Here is a 14,356-nt window from a genome sequence, read left to right on the forward strand (position 1 = left end):
ATGTGGTACATATACACAATGGAGCACACTCAGCAGTAAAAAACAGTATCATGAAATTTGCAGGCAGATGGAACTAGAAAATACCATTCTGAGTGAGGTAACCAAGACTCAGAAAGACAAACATGGTATGTACTCACTCATAAGTGGATACTAGATGTAAAGCAAAGGATAACCAGACTACAATCAACAGCTCCACAGAAGCTAGGTAACAAGGAAAACCCTAAGAGGGAGGCAAGGATTGCCCTGGGAAGGGGAAATAGATGAGATCTCCTGAGTAAACTGGGGGTAAGGAGGGCAATGGAAGGTAGGGGAAGAGGGATGGGAGCATGGGGGAATGGGATGGTTGAGCTGGAACAAGGGCAGACTGGGAGAGCAATGAGGGAGATATCTTGATAGAAGACATGCTGTGTGATGTCTTTCTGTATGCTGTGAATATGTGTTGCTTTGATTGGTTGATGAATAAAGCTGCATTGGCCTATGGCAAGGCAGCTTAGAGGCAGGTGGAAATCCAAGCAGATAGACAGGAAGAAGAAAGGCAGAGGCAGGGAGACGCCATCTTGCCATCCAGGGAGCAGCATGTAATGGCACACAGGTAAAGCCATGGAACATGTGGCAACATATAGATTAATAGAAATGGGCTGAGTTTAGTTATAAGAGCTAGGTAGCAAGAAAATTGAGCCATAGGTCATGGCCATAAGTTTGTAAATAATAAGCCTCTGAGTGATTATTTTATAAGCAGCTGTGGGACGTGGGTGGGAGAGATTTATCCTGACTACAGTACTGGGCAGGACCAGAGAAAACTTCCAGCTACATTTGGCTGCCCAATGTGTTGGCTTGACTTTCCACCTAAAACTTGAGAGAACTTAAAAAAAAAAGATTCTAAAACAGAGCTAAAAACAGTTTCCTAAATGTGTCGCTCAGGCAAGCTGTGAGCTACAGTATGGTGGGTTTGCAGCATGTGGGCTTGACTTGCAGCATGGTGGATTCCTGCTGTGGTACACAGAAGCATCTCTAAGCTGTGCAGTATGCTGCATATTAGCTTTTGCTAGTACAGACAAAAAAAAGTTTCTGAGCTACACACTACTGGATGGAGGCATGGACCCACTGCCTCCCAGAGTCAGTAGAATGACTCCCAGAGCTGGAGGTGAATTACCTCTGCCATGTTGAAAAGCTGAAATGGGCGGAAAAGGATTATAGATTCACAATAAGGCAAATTCAGATGGAATAAACCTCTAAATGGTTTACATTATGTGTAAAAGTGCATGTAGGCTTGGAAGAGAGAGGAAAAAGAAGATAGACAGTTATATAAAGAAGTGTTTTTTTTTTTTTTTAAAAAAATAAAGTCTTTAAAGAGACAGTAAAAGTAATATAAAAAATAAGCCAGGTAAAGATGGGAATTACATAGAGAATCTGGATTATATTGTCTTTGGGAATTTTAACTGTAAAAAGACATTTGATTGTAAAGGCTGCTGAGTTAAACCAATATATATATTAAAGGTATCTTGACTTCAAAATTTGTGTCTAAGGATACATTGCTTTGGAAAAGAGGTTCTGCTTTTGTTTCCACAGAAGATGAGAGCCTATGTATTGCTTCCAAGCTAATATGGTTTGATCAGCCAAGACCCCCTGGAAGGTCTCCAATGGACCATGGCCCAGATGATCCAACATCCAAAAACAGCTTCAATGCAACTGGCTCAGACAATGCAGCCTCACAGACCATTCCAGTCAGGACTTGACCATAATTCTTAATTTTCTCAGGATCCCCATAAGATTGCCTGTGGTGGTATTGTATTTCCCCAAATATTGTGCATGCTAATAAATTTATCTGGGGTCAGAGACAGAGCAGTCACAATATTAAACATAGAAGTTGGCAGTGGTAGCACACGCCTTTAATCCTAGCATTCCAGAGGCAGAAATCCATGTGTTCAAGGATACAGACAGGCATGGTGACTCATCACACCTTTAATCCCAGAAAGCAAGCCTTTAATCCCAAGGAGTGGTGGTAGAAAGCAGAAAGGTATATAAGGCGTGAGGACCAGAAACTAGAAGCATTTGGCTGGTTAAGCATTTGGCTGGTTAAGCATTCAGGCTTTTGAGCAGCAATTCAGCTGAGACCCATTCTGGATGAGGACTCAGAGGCCTCCAGTCTGAGGAAATGACCAGCTGAGGATCCGGCGAGGTGAGGTGGTAGCTGTGGCTTGTTCTGTCTCTCAGATCTTCCAGCATTCACCCCAATACTTGGCTCTGGGTTTGATTTTACTAATAAAACTCTTTAAGATTCCTACTACAATTGCCGGCACCCTCAACCAGCAGGAAGTAGTATGAGAACTACGCCCAAATTCCCAAAATATTGTTTATGTATATTTATTTTTATTTAAAGGAGGTTGATTATAAATGCAATCTCTTTCTAAAGAAGAAAAGGGGATATAGATATGATAGGATAAAGAGTAACAACTTGTTTAAAATATTTTACATTTCTATGGATTTTAGTTTATTGATACAAATTTAAAGTTAATTTTGTTATATTGTACATATATTTCTACTCTCATTTAAGGTATTATGTTTATGTAACTCATTTAGATTATAATGGGTAATTAAGAAACACAGATTAATAATTAGTCTTTTATGATAATCAAACTTATAGTCATGTTAGTTAAGTTTTCTAGGTATATATAGATATAATTCAATTAGGTGGGTAATCTTCAAACACTTCAAAGACCTACAGAATATGGCATTTAAAATGTTTCAAAAACTTAGACTTTCTGGACAATGAGACATGTCTGCTCCTGGCAGCACCAATTTACTTCAAAGAGGAAGATGGGCATCAAAGACACTCCATATGGAGTTTATCTTCTTCTTGGCAAAAATAGCTATTTGGGCAAGAAACTGTTCTTGCCTGGACTGCTGATAATATGTTATATAAACTGGACATGCAGGAAGGTGACCACTGAACTTTACAAGGTGAAATGGTTCTTCAGGTTCCTGCTTCACAAAGGAGACTGCCAAATATTCTACAGCACACAAGGAGAAGCAATTTAAAAACTCTAGACCTATTGGCTGAAGATGGATGCTCCAACATTACAGAGGAATTTTGGATGACTGTCCAGGCAGGCAGCTGTCTCTGTCATTTCCAGAATTTTGGAAGGTGCTTACAATGCATTTCCTGTTTACTGTGGTAATATTATATCCTTCTGAGGTCTTTGATGTAGTTGAAGACTAAATAGTTATAATTTTCTTTGGTTGTGATAAAAGATAAATTAGATATGAAACTTTAAACTCACAAATATAGGATAGATGATAGAACATTTTCTTTAATTTTGCCAAATACAAATAGACTAGATGTTGTAAGTGTAATTCTTGCTTGATAACTGTTTTGTTATATGTAATTTTACTAGGTTAAAATTAAAACCTTCCTCTTTGATTAGAAAGAAAAGGAGAATTGCTGTGGGATGTCTTTCTGTATGCTGTGAATATGTGTTGCTTGCTCTGATTGATTGATAAATAAAGCTGCATTGGCCTATGGCAAGGCAGCTTAGAGGAAGTGGAAATCCAAGCAGATAGACAGAAAGAAGAAAGGCAGAGGCAGGGGAGATGCCATCCTGCTGTCTAGGGAGCAGCATGTAATGGCACACAGAACACATGGCAACATACAGATGAATAGAAATGGGCTAAGTTTAGTTATAAGAGCTAGCTAGCAATAAACTTGAGCTAATAGGTCAAGGCTATAGAGTTCATAATTAATATCAGCCTGTGTGTGTTTATTCGGGTCTGAGTGGCTGCGGGACAAGGGGACACAGGAAAACTTTCGGCTACAGAGATATCATGGGGATAGGGAGAAACTAGGTGCGAGGGAAGTTCCCAGGAATCCACAGGGATGACTCCAGCTTAGACTGACTACTATCAGTGGTGGAGGGGGTGCCTGAGCTGGCTTACCCCAGGGATAAGATTGATGAATGCCCTAACTGTCATCATAGAGACTTCATCCAGTAACTGATGGAAACAGATGCAGAGAGCCATGGCCAAGCACCAGGCCAAGCTCTGGAAGTCCAGTTGAAGAGAGGGAAGAGGGATGCTATGAGCAAGGGGCATCAAGACCATGATGGGGGAACTGACAGATGCAACTGAACCAAGCCAGTGGGAACTCATCAAATATGGACTGACAGCTGTGGAGCCTGTATGGGACTGGACTGGGCCCTCTTCATGGGCAAGACAGTTGTGTAGCTTGGTCTGTTTGAGGGGCCCCTGACAGTGGGAATAAGATCCATTCCTGGTTATGAACTGGCTTTTTGGAGCCCATTGCCTATGGTAGGACACATTGCACAGCCTTGAGGCAGGGGGAGGGGCTTGGACCTGTCTCAGCTGAATATGCTGGGCTTTGCTGATTCCCCATGGGAGGCCATACCTTTTTGGTGGAGAGGATGGGGGATGAGCCTGGGGGGAAGGCTAGTGGGGAGAGGGAGGAGGAATGAAGGGGGACCTGTGGTTGGTATGTGGAATGAATAAAAAATTTCTTAATTAAAAAAAAAACATGCTATGCTATCATTCTACTATCACTTTGCTACAGCCTCAGCCACAAGGTGACATGAACTTTTATGTAGGCAGTCTCCCACAAAAGCCTACTAAAACTAATGAGTTCAGCAAAGTTGAAGGATACAAAAAACAAAGAACAATGAATACTTTATAAAGGAAATTATGACAACTCTACTTGCAATACCATAAAAAAGGTAAAATACTAAGAATAACCCCAAGGCAGTAAAAGACTTACACAGATAAATCTATAAAACTTTGCTATAAATGATTCAAGAGATAAATACATGGAAATACATGGTTGTGGTTTGCATATAATGCATCCCCCAAAGGCTCATGTGTTGAAGACTTAGTACTCAACTGATGGACCCAGTCATTGAAAAATGGTGGCATTTTTGAGGACTTTGATTAAATTAATAGAATACATTGATAGATATGTAACTTGGTGGCAGCATTAGTAAGTGGTAGCAACTAGCAAGTGGGCCCTGCTGGAGGATATAGGCATGCCTTTGAAGGTTATGCATGGTCTGTTTTTCTCTAATATCTAGCTGTTAGAAGATGAGTAGATTCTTCTGCTACACACTCCCACTTCCGTGATGTTCTGCCTCCCCTAGGTCAACAACAGTGGTGTTAGCAGAATATAGAACAAAACCTCTGAAACAGTTAGTGAAATTATGTCTTTTTTTTATTTTAAATTGTTTCTCATGTTTTGTCATAACAACAAATCCTAACACAGAATCCTGTGTTTGTTAGACAAAAGATTATTTTAAGCTGTTTATATTACTCAAAACACTTTACAGACTCAGTGTAACCCCCATTAAAATCATGATGACACTGTCTTTCTGCAGAAGTAGAAAAATCTATCCTATGGTCCATATGGACCATAGGATTATCCATCAGTATGAAATCTGAAGAACACAAAGTTGAGAGAACTCATACTTCTTGGTTTCAAAATATACTAAGATATATTAATTAAAACAGGGTATTATTGATATAAAGATAGGCATACAGACCTATTGAATGGAATAGAACTCAGAAATAAACACGCATACACACTTTAAGGTGATTTTTTTTTTAAACGAAGCACAGGAACAGTCATTGGGAAAGGGTGGTCTCTTCAGCAATTGGTTTTTAGAAATTAGATATTTTCAGCCAAAAGAATGAGGTTAGAGCCTTAAAATATATAAAAAATAATTTAGGTGGATCAAATTATTGAAGATGATTCTAAAACTCATAGAAGAAAACATGGGGAAGCACTTCATGATTTTAGATCTGACAATGATTTCTTGAATGTGACACAAAGTATAGGCCACAATAACACCAAAGTAGATTAATCATATTTCATTAAAATGACAAGTTTTGTACACTAAAGGACACTAGCATAAAAGCAATGTAGAGAATGAGAGGAAAAATTTCTAAATTTCATATTTGATAAGCTATTATAGAATATCCAAATTACTCTTAAAACTCAGTAGCAACATACCCAATTTGAAAAGTCCAAGGACTTGAATAGATATTTCTCCAAATAAGATATATAGATGACCAACAAGCTCATGAAAAGATGCTCAACACTTCACTAATATTAGAGAAATGGAGATAAAACCAATATGATATATAATCATATTTACTAACTTGGTACTATGACTTGAGTGCTTTCTTTCTCTAAAACTCAGGCAGAAATTTTTGCTGGCATAAGGGTATTCAGATGATCAGGGCACAAATGTGTCATGCCATTATCTAGGGACTGGGTTTATTATTGCAGGAGTGAATCTGCCCATGTTGCATACACTGTTTCTCCTACCTCTCTTTTCCCTTCTGGAATGCTATGATGTAGCAAGAAGGCATTTGCTAAATAGCAGCACTTTGACATTACATATCTCCCTGAACCCAGAACCATGAGAGTTAAGTTTCTGTCCATTGTAAATCAGCTCATCTGTGGTGTTCTGTTATAGCAACACACAAAAAAAAGACAGATTGCTCTTGTTATAAAAGCAAAACAAAATGAAATGAAACAAAAGACCAGTACAAGTGAGAGTGAAGATGTAAGAAAATAGTATAAAATCATGTAGCTGCTGTGGAAGACTAGGACAACATTTCCTCAAAAATGAAATTGAATCACCTTATGACCTAGAAGTTCTACTCTTAGATATACATCAGAAGAATTAAAAGTGAAAACTTTGAACAGGTGTCTAACTCCATGTTCAAAACAGCACTGTAGAGCATAGCTAGGAGGTATACACAAACCAACCTTAGTTTACCAAAATGAGCAAATAAGCAAAATGTGGCAATACAAATAATGGAGTATTATTCAGACATAAAAGAGCCTAGCACAAGATGAAAGTTACATGGATCTTAAAAAGATTTAGTTTGAAAGGATTTAGTTATAAGAAGTAAGCAAGGCTTGTGTCAGGACAAATGCTGTATGACCTAGGTATAGGAAGTACTAAGAACGGGCAAAGTTATAAGGGCAAGCAAGGAGAACAGTGTTCAGCAGGTGCTGGGAGAGGGAAGAAAGTGAAGTCATTTAACAGTGAAAGTTTCAGTTAGGGATGATGAAAGGGAATTGGTTGCACAAGAATGTCTGTGTGTGTGTAATGCCAAAGAATTGTCTAGTTAAATTGTAAAATTAATGTGAGAGCAGTCTAGAAGTTAAAAAAATATGTCAAATGCTAAAAAAAAAACAAGAGTACTGTAGTTTAAAAAAAGACCTGTGACTTTATGTACAGTGAAAAGTTTGGCAAGCTGTCTTCTTCCAAGCTGAAGAAGCTCTGCTTATACTTCCACTTAACTATCAGCCCTTCTTAGCCCCTAAGTGAGGAGGAAGGAGGAAGCAACCTGTTACTCCTCCCCACAAATACCATCATGTGTTTCAAGCATACCAACAATTTGATACAAAGAACTCAGATATATGAATGAAAATGTAATTCCCACCAGGGGAACACCAAAATCCTCTTTTTATTTAAAGATTTAATTTTATTTTTTTAATTCGTGTGTGTGTGTGCGTGCGCGCACGTGCGTACATGTGTGTGTGTGTGTGTGTGTGTGTGTGTGTGTGTGTGTGTGTGTGTGTTCCATGTGTATGCAGTACTTGAGGAGGCCAGAAAAGAGTATCAGATCTTCTGAAGTTGGAGTCACAGGTGGTTGTGAGCCACTCCACGTGGGTGCTGAGAATCAAGGCAGGGGGACTGAACAAGAACAGGGTTTGCTCTTAGCTACTGAATTATCTCTCCATCCCCATTCTCACGTAAAGCTTTTTATATGACATACAACTCAGAGCTATTGGAGGAATAATTAATATATCTAATCACCCATTTATGTAAAACTTCTGGACACATATGACCACTAGGAGATTAGTAAAGTATGATATATACTATGCAACTACTATGGGAATAAATCTAAATAAATCCCAATCTAAGACATTAAGTGAAAGAACAAATTGATGGGAAATATGTGCAGTTTGATATAATTTTTGCTTTAAAAAAAAAGGTGGGTGAGGAAGATAGCTGAGAGATGAAGCACTTGCTACATAAGAGTGGTGATCTAAGTTTGGATCCCCAGAAATCTACATAAACATAGACAGTCTACCTGTATTCCTAGCCTTGGAAAGAGGGGATGGGATTCCCAGAGACTAGAGAGATTAACTGTATCTGTGAGCTCTGGATTGATGGAGACATCCTGACACAGTGAATAAGGTGGAAGAGGGAGTGAGCCTGAGTCCCAACTTTAACCTTAGATTTCCACAAGCACATGCATATATCCTACATGTGTATCCACATACATGTAAAAACACACATGAACACACACACACACATCACACACAAAATAATGAGGAAAATGGGAAAGAAAAAGTAAGAAAATGTTGATGTACAAAAATAAATAAAAACAACCCTAAAATATTAGTATCAATTAACCTTGACAACATTATATAATTTAAATCTATAAAAATAAATCTATATCCAGCAGTATAGAAAATTTAAAACTTATTAGTGTTAATAAATATACTAGAAAAACATTCATTTCACATTATAAGGGTTTTAATTTATAAAGAACAATTAAATTCAAATCAATAAAATTTTTTTAGAAAAAAATGGTAAGAGGATATGAATAAATGACCATTGGACTCAGTGGCAAGAATCTAAAGGCAAAGATCACTTGAGATAAGAAAGCCTGAGCATCTTTACCCCCATCTCAAAAGATGCTTTAAAATGTATTTTTAAAAAGTTCAGCCTTATTAAAGAAATGACAATTAAAACAAAACACCATTTTTTATCTATATCTCATTGAATTCTTAATTACATCAGTAGGATAAAGAACTATCAAACCTGGGTAATTATAAACCGGAGGCTTGGTGGGATGAGTAGGTTTAGGACCTAGAAAAATAAATTGAGTCTGTTAATTCATTAAACTTATTAATATAAAGTTATGGATTTAATTCCAATATTGAAAATTTTTAAAATATTACCTATCAAAGTAAAAATACATATATATTCTGTACTTTATAGTTCTATTAGGGATTTAATGTATGAATATATTTGATCTGCATATATAATTGCATAGACCTGTGTACAAGACTGTTCATTACAGTTTTATATTTTAAAAATACAAATGCTAGAATATAACTAAAAGTAAATCATAAAGAGAATGTGTTCAAGGTAAGCATGTGCACCCTAACAAGTCAGATACCATACAAAGGGTACTGTAATCTCTCCACTTGTCACACACCATCAGACCTGCCATAACACGAGTACCGATGGCTGCTGCCACTGCCGCTTTCCAATGCACATCTTTCTCTCATGGACAATAAAAAGTGACTGACAATTCTACCAAGATTTTTTTTAACAGAAGAATTTCTCTTAGTTTCACTTCTTTTTTGTTTTTTTTTTGTTGTTGTTGTTGTTTTTCGAGACAGGGTTTCTCTGTGTAGCTTTGCGCCTTTCCTGGAGCTCACTTGGTAGCCCAGGCTGGCCTCAAACTCACAGAGATCCACCTGGCTCTGCCTCCCGAGTGCTGGGATTAAAGGCGTGCGCCTCCCGGCTTAGTTTCACTTCTTTATGAACCTTTTCTCACATACCTTGTCTTCCAAATAGGAAACTAAATTCGTGTTTTATAAATATTTTATCAAGTGCTTACTGTCAATGCTTTCAAAAATTTTCAACAGAGACTCAACTATGATATAGAAGGAAGCTACTGGGAGGTGTCAGGTTGTTGTAGGAATTATCAAAATGTATTCCAGAGTTTGGCCACGGTGGTACATGCCTCTAATCCCAGCACTTTGGAGGCAGAAAATCTCTGTAAGTTCCAGGCCAACCTGATCTACACAGTTTGTTTTAGTACACAGTGAAAATCTTGTCTAAAAAAAAAAAAAAAAAAACAATAAAAAAGAAAGAAAAAGAAAGAAAGAAAGAAAGAAAGAGAAAGAAAGAAAGAAAGAAAGAAAGAAAGAAAGAAAGAAAGAAAGAAAGAAAGAAAGAAAGAAAGAAAGAGAACACATTTTAATTGCTGGGTAAGTAACTGAGCATGTACAATTCTCTCCATCCTTTAAAATGTTAAGGAAATAGGAAATACTTTAAACAAGTTAGAACCAATAATTGAGATTTACTTGAGTTCAATATCCTTGTTAAAGCAACAGGAATCCAAAGTTCACAGAAATGAAGTCAGTTTGGTTAGGCAGAGTCAAGCTAGGATCCTGTGGACAGCCAGTCCTGTCTGATGCTCTTCCTACCACCCTGGGTGAGAATGATGGTTCCTCCCATCATAGCAACTTCTCCATGCTTAACAGCAGCTGATTAGGAGTCTCCAAAAAACCTATTTCACTTCAGTAGCACAGGCTTCCTAGCTCTCAGTTGTTAAGTAATCTGGTTTCTATTGTCAACGCTGGCTGGTAAAAACAAAAATAACAAACAAAAATTTTAAGTAGGTTAGGGGAGTGGGGAGGAAATGCAAAATACTAGTCTCATTCTGGAGGCAGCACAAATTTCTATTTACATGCCCTACTTTAGAAAAAAAAATTGAAAAGCTGGGCATAGTGCATGCCTGTAATTCCAGCACTGAGGAGACTGAAGCAGGAGTATTGTGACTTTGAGGCCGACTTGGGTATATACAAGACCCTAAACAAAATGACTAACAAGACTCTCACCCCTAAGCTGACCACAGTTCAGGAAATGAAACATTACCTGAGTCTAACATGATAAGGAGCAAAAGTGTAAGCAAATCACTTGGGGGGAAAAAAAGAACAAAGTAGCAAAGCTGAACATGGAAAAATCATCAACAAACAGAAGCCAAGGATCTTCCTTTTCATAAGATTGATTCAAATATTGAAGACATGTAGTTAACTTTAAGAGTATCCTACACACCAAGTATTGTGTTAAGTCCTTTAAAGGCATCCCACTTAAGTATTGAACACTGTAAGAACAGTACTAGATCATTTTACACATGGAAATACACATTTAAAATTGATGTGCCGGGCGATGGTGGCGCACGCCTTTAATCCCAGCACTTGGGAGGCAGAGCCAGGAGGATCTCTGTGAGTTCGAGGCCAGCCTGGGCTACCAAGTGAATCCCAGGAAAGGCGCAAAGCTACACAGAAAAACCCTGTCTCGAAAAACCAAAAAAAAAAAAAAAAAATTGATGTAACTTTTCTAAGTTCACATTCCTATTTATGTGTGGAGCTTTAGCAAACAAAATAGAGTTACCACAGCTGACAAATGATATGGCTGCAAATATATTCTTTCTTTCTGTACTACTAAATGACTAAAAGTGTTGAGTAAAGAGACACTGCAGGAATTTTAAAGGGTATCTGAAAAAAATTACCAGGAATTTAGTTTTTTTAAAAAAATATAAGCAGGAAATAGTTAAATATGAGAATGAAGATTTTGAACTGGGAGTTGGAACTAGAAAACAAAATAACAATGTCAATTTGGAAAAACACAAGAGTTATCACTGGCCAGGTGGTGGCATTTGCCTTTAATCACAGCACTCAAGACAGAGGCAGGCAAAGATCTCTGTGAGTTTGTGGCCAGCCTGGTCTACAGAGTGAGTTCTAGGACAGGCTCCAAAGCTACACAGAGAACCTTGTCTCAAAAAAAAATATATATATATATAAATATATATATATATATATATATATATATATATATATATATATATATATATATATATATATCAGTGGCCCTTCCACTAGGAATTTAAAGGTTTTCAGAAAAATGGAAGCAGAATTTTACTAAACCTGAATAACTCAAATGTTAGAGGTTTTATACTGGAATAGACCACATTGGAAATCAACCTTTCATTACCATGAGCCATGCCTTTCATTCTTAACTTAATTATAGAGCAATAATCAGGCTTCAATTTACTCTGAAAAAATGTTGCAATCCACTTTTTATATAGAAATATTCTTAAGAGAACTTACATACTGCTATACTCTATCTAACAAACTAAAGTTTCCAGAAAAACAACAAAAATCCCAACAGCAGAATTTTATGTCATATATATGGCACAGGATGATTATAAGCCTGAGCTATGTACCAAAATGATTGCTTTCCAGGTATCACAATATTTAACATCAAAGAAATTTCAAAACAAGCAAGCAAACAAAAACTACCTGAAAAACAAAGAATGGACATAAGACATCTTTTGTACCTTTAAGGCACCTTGGGATTGGAGGCTCCCAAGTACTGTTAGCATCGCAGACCACTGTATCACTGCCGTTCATGTAAAAACCCTCCATGCACTCAAACGTCACTGTTTCTCGGTAGGAAAATTTTTTTTCAATTCCTGGTGTCATTCTTCCATTTTGTAGTACTGGAAATGGACATTTTACCACTGAAAAGAGGAAAATCACCCAGAATTTAATAAAAGTGTTGTTTATTTTTCATTTCAGTTTTCTGAAACTTTTAAAACTATAACCCAGAGTTAAAGAAGAAATATATTTTGTGTTCCAAATATGAGCACGCAGATCCCTCAAAAGTTTACAATAATACTCAACCTATGCTAGTACACAGGATATTTTCCGTTCTTCCCTATTCCTTAAGTAAAATGAATCACAATCTATTATCATAGTCTACTAGGAGAATTGTGGGAGAGGGACAAAATTTCTAGGCTAGGCACTATGGATATGTCAAACTATACTGTGAAGTGAAATCTAAGCAGCAGCGGAGACCAGATCACATTCAGCTTGGTAAGCTTAAGTGTTCTTCCTTTTCCCTGTGGACCTGAACTTATGTCTGATACCATTTCCTTTCAGACCTTCCTTACAGGCAAGTTGTGAACTGCCATGTGGGTGCTGGGAATTGAACCCGGGTCCTTTGGAAGAGTGGCCAGTGCTCTTAATTGCTGAGCCATCATTCTAGCCCCCTTTAGCAATTCTTGTAGGTTGGCTAGTAAAGTTCTCAGCTTTTGTGTATATGGCAGTGGTTCACTTATTTTTAAACCTTCTGTCTTGAAGGATTTCTTCTTGATAAAAAAAAACCTATAGGTTAATTATTTCATTTCTTTTTTAGTACCTAATAGATACCATTGTTTACCAGCCTCAATTAAGAGAAGCCAACTGTGACCTCTTTTGAGTGTTAACAGCTTTTGTGGTTGTTTCTTTGACTACTTTTAATTTTTTTCAGTAGGTGTAGCAAACTACAAAAACCTACAAAATTGCTTGCTCTGTGTGTGTGTGTGTGTATGTTATACATGTTAATTTTCTTATAACTGTAACAAAATATCTGATAAGAAACAAATTAAGAGAGGAAAGGTATATTTTGGCTCACGGTTTAAGAGGACATAGCCCATCATGGAGGGAAGGGCATAGTCACAAGCATCTCCTTGGTGGCAGGGTTGTATAACTAGGATTTCTCGAATCTTAGTGGAACAGGAAGCAGAGAACAGACAGGATGTGGGACTGGGTTATAAAACTTCAAAGCCCACTCCCAGGGACCCACTTCCTCCAATAAGTTTCCACCTTCTAAATGTTCCCCAATTTCCCAGCCAGTGTTCAAACACTGAGGCTATCTGGTCCATTGACATTCAAATCACTACATGTACCATACAACCCAACAACACACATTAAGTGAAAACATGTAAATAAAAACATGTTGAAGGATGTTCTTGCTACCTTGTTTACAATCACTCCAAACTAGAAACACATTCACCTTGTGGCATGAGAAATAAGTATCTATTGCTAATTGAAGTAATGAATTAATCCTTAACAACAAAAATAGTGAATTCCTGGTTTATGCAAAGCCGCAAATTGTTTCCATATGCCATGTGCTCAGTCAAATAGCCACTCTGAAAGGTGGGTGGTCCACTTCCATGCTCGGAATAGAAAACAGACTAGTGGTTGGCTGGCTGTGGAACTAGGAAAGGAAGGGTGGATTACAAGCAGACCTGGAGACATTTAGTGCTGGAACTTCTCTGTTTGGACTGTGGTAGTTAAGTGTGCTTCTTAATATGTTTGTCAGATCTCCATAGTACTTGAAAGGATGCGTTTTACTATATTCACATTATAGCCAATATCCCTAACTTTAAATAGATACTTCATATAACTAAATATAATAAAAGAAAAGATTAGTTAATCTGAAGACAGGTCAATGGAAATCCAACCTTATTTTAAGAAGAAATTCTTAAAAGAAAATAGGCTTATAAGCTTATGAGGAACATTAACAGTCAAATATAAATGTATATACTAGTGTATATATTTATTTAAGTGTATGTGTATAAGAAATTCCCAAACGTATTCCACAAAATGCTTGCTCTGTTTTGTGTTGTTCTTACCAGCAATTTGTTAGTTCCAACTACTCCACATCCTTGCCAGTACCTGGTACTGGTGTGTGTGTGTGTGTGT

General features: G+C 37.3%; 2 protein-coding genes across 6 annotated transcripts in view; both read right to left on the reverse strand.

Moving 5' to 3' along the window:
* Cr1l (complement C3b/C4b receptor 1 like) overlaps nucleotides 1-14,356 on the reverse strand; it is a 109,752-nt gene that overhangs the window by 25,760 nt on the left and 69,636 nt on the right. The window contains exons 16-17 of the mRNA XM_016005286.3: nucleotides 12,166-12,348; nucleotides 8,850-8,897 (exon numbers count right to left, since the gene is read on the reverse strand). The gene's annotated coding sequence lies outside the window, so the exon portion shown is untranslated. The remainder of the gene's footprint in view (nucleotides 1-8,849; nucleotides 8,898-12,165; nucleotides 12,349-14,356) is intronic.
* Cd46 (CD46 molecule) overlaps nucleotides 1-14,356 on the reverse strand; it is a 50,988-nt gene that overhangs the window by 25,760 nt on the left and 10,872 nt on the right. For all 5 annotated transcript variants that reach the window (XR_001579575.3, XM_076548306.1, XM_042258896.2 and 2 more), the window contains exons 6-7: nucleotides 12,166-12,348; nucleotides 8,850-8,897 (exon numbers count right to left, since the gene is read on the reverse strand). Coding sequence is in view for 4 of the 5 variants with exons in the window: in XM_076548306.1 (XP_076404421.1) it covers nucleotides 8,850-8,897; nucleotides 12,166-12,348 (231 nt within the window). In the remaining variant the exon portion in view is untranslated. The remainder of the gene's footprint in view (nucleotides 1-8,849; nucleotides 8,898-12,165; nucleotides 12,349-14,356) is intronic.

The sequence above is a fragment of the Peromyscus maniculatus genome, chromosome 11, assembly GCF_049852395.1.
Source record: "Peromyscus maniculatus bairdii isolate BWxNUB_F1_BW_parent chromosome 11, HU_Pman_BW_mat_3.1, whole genome shotgun sequence".
Taxonomy (NCBI): domain Eukaryota; kingdom Metazoa; phylum Chordata; class Mammalia; order Rodentia; family Cricetidae; genus Peromyscus; species Peromyscus maniculatus.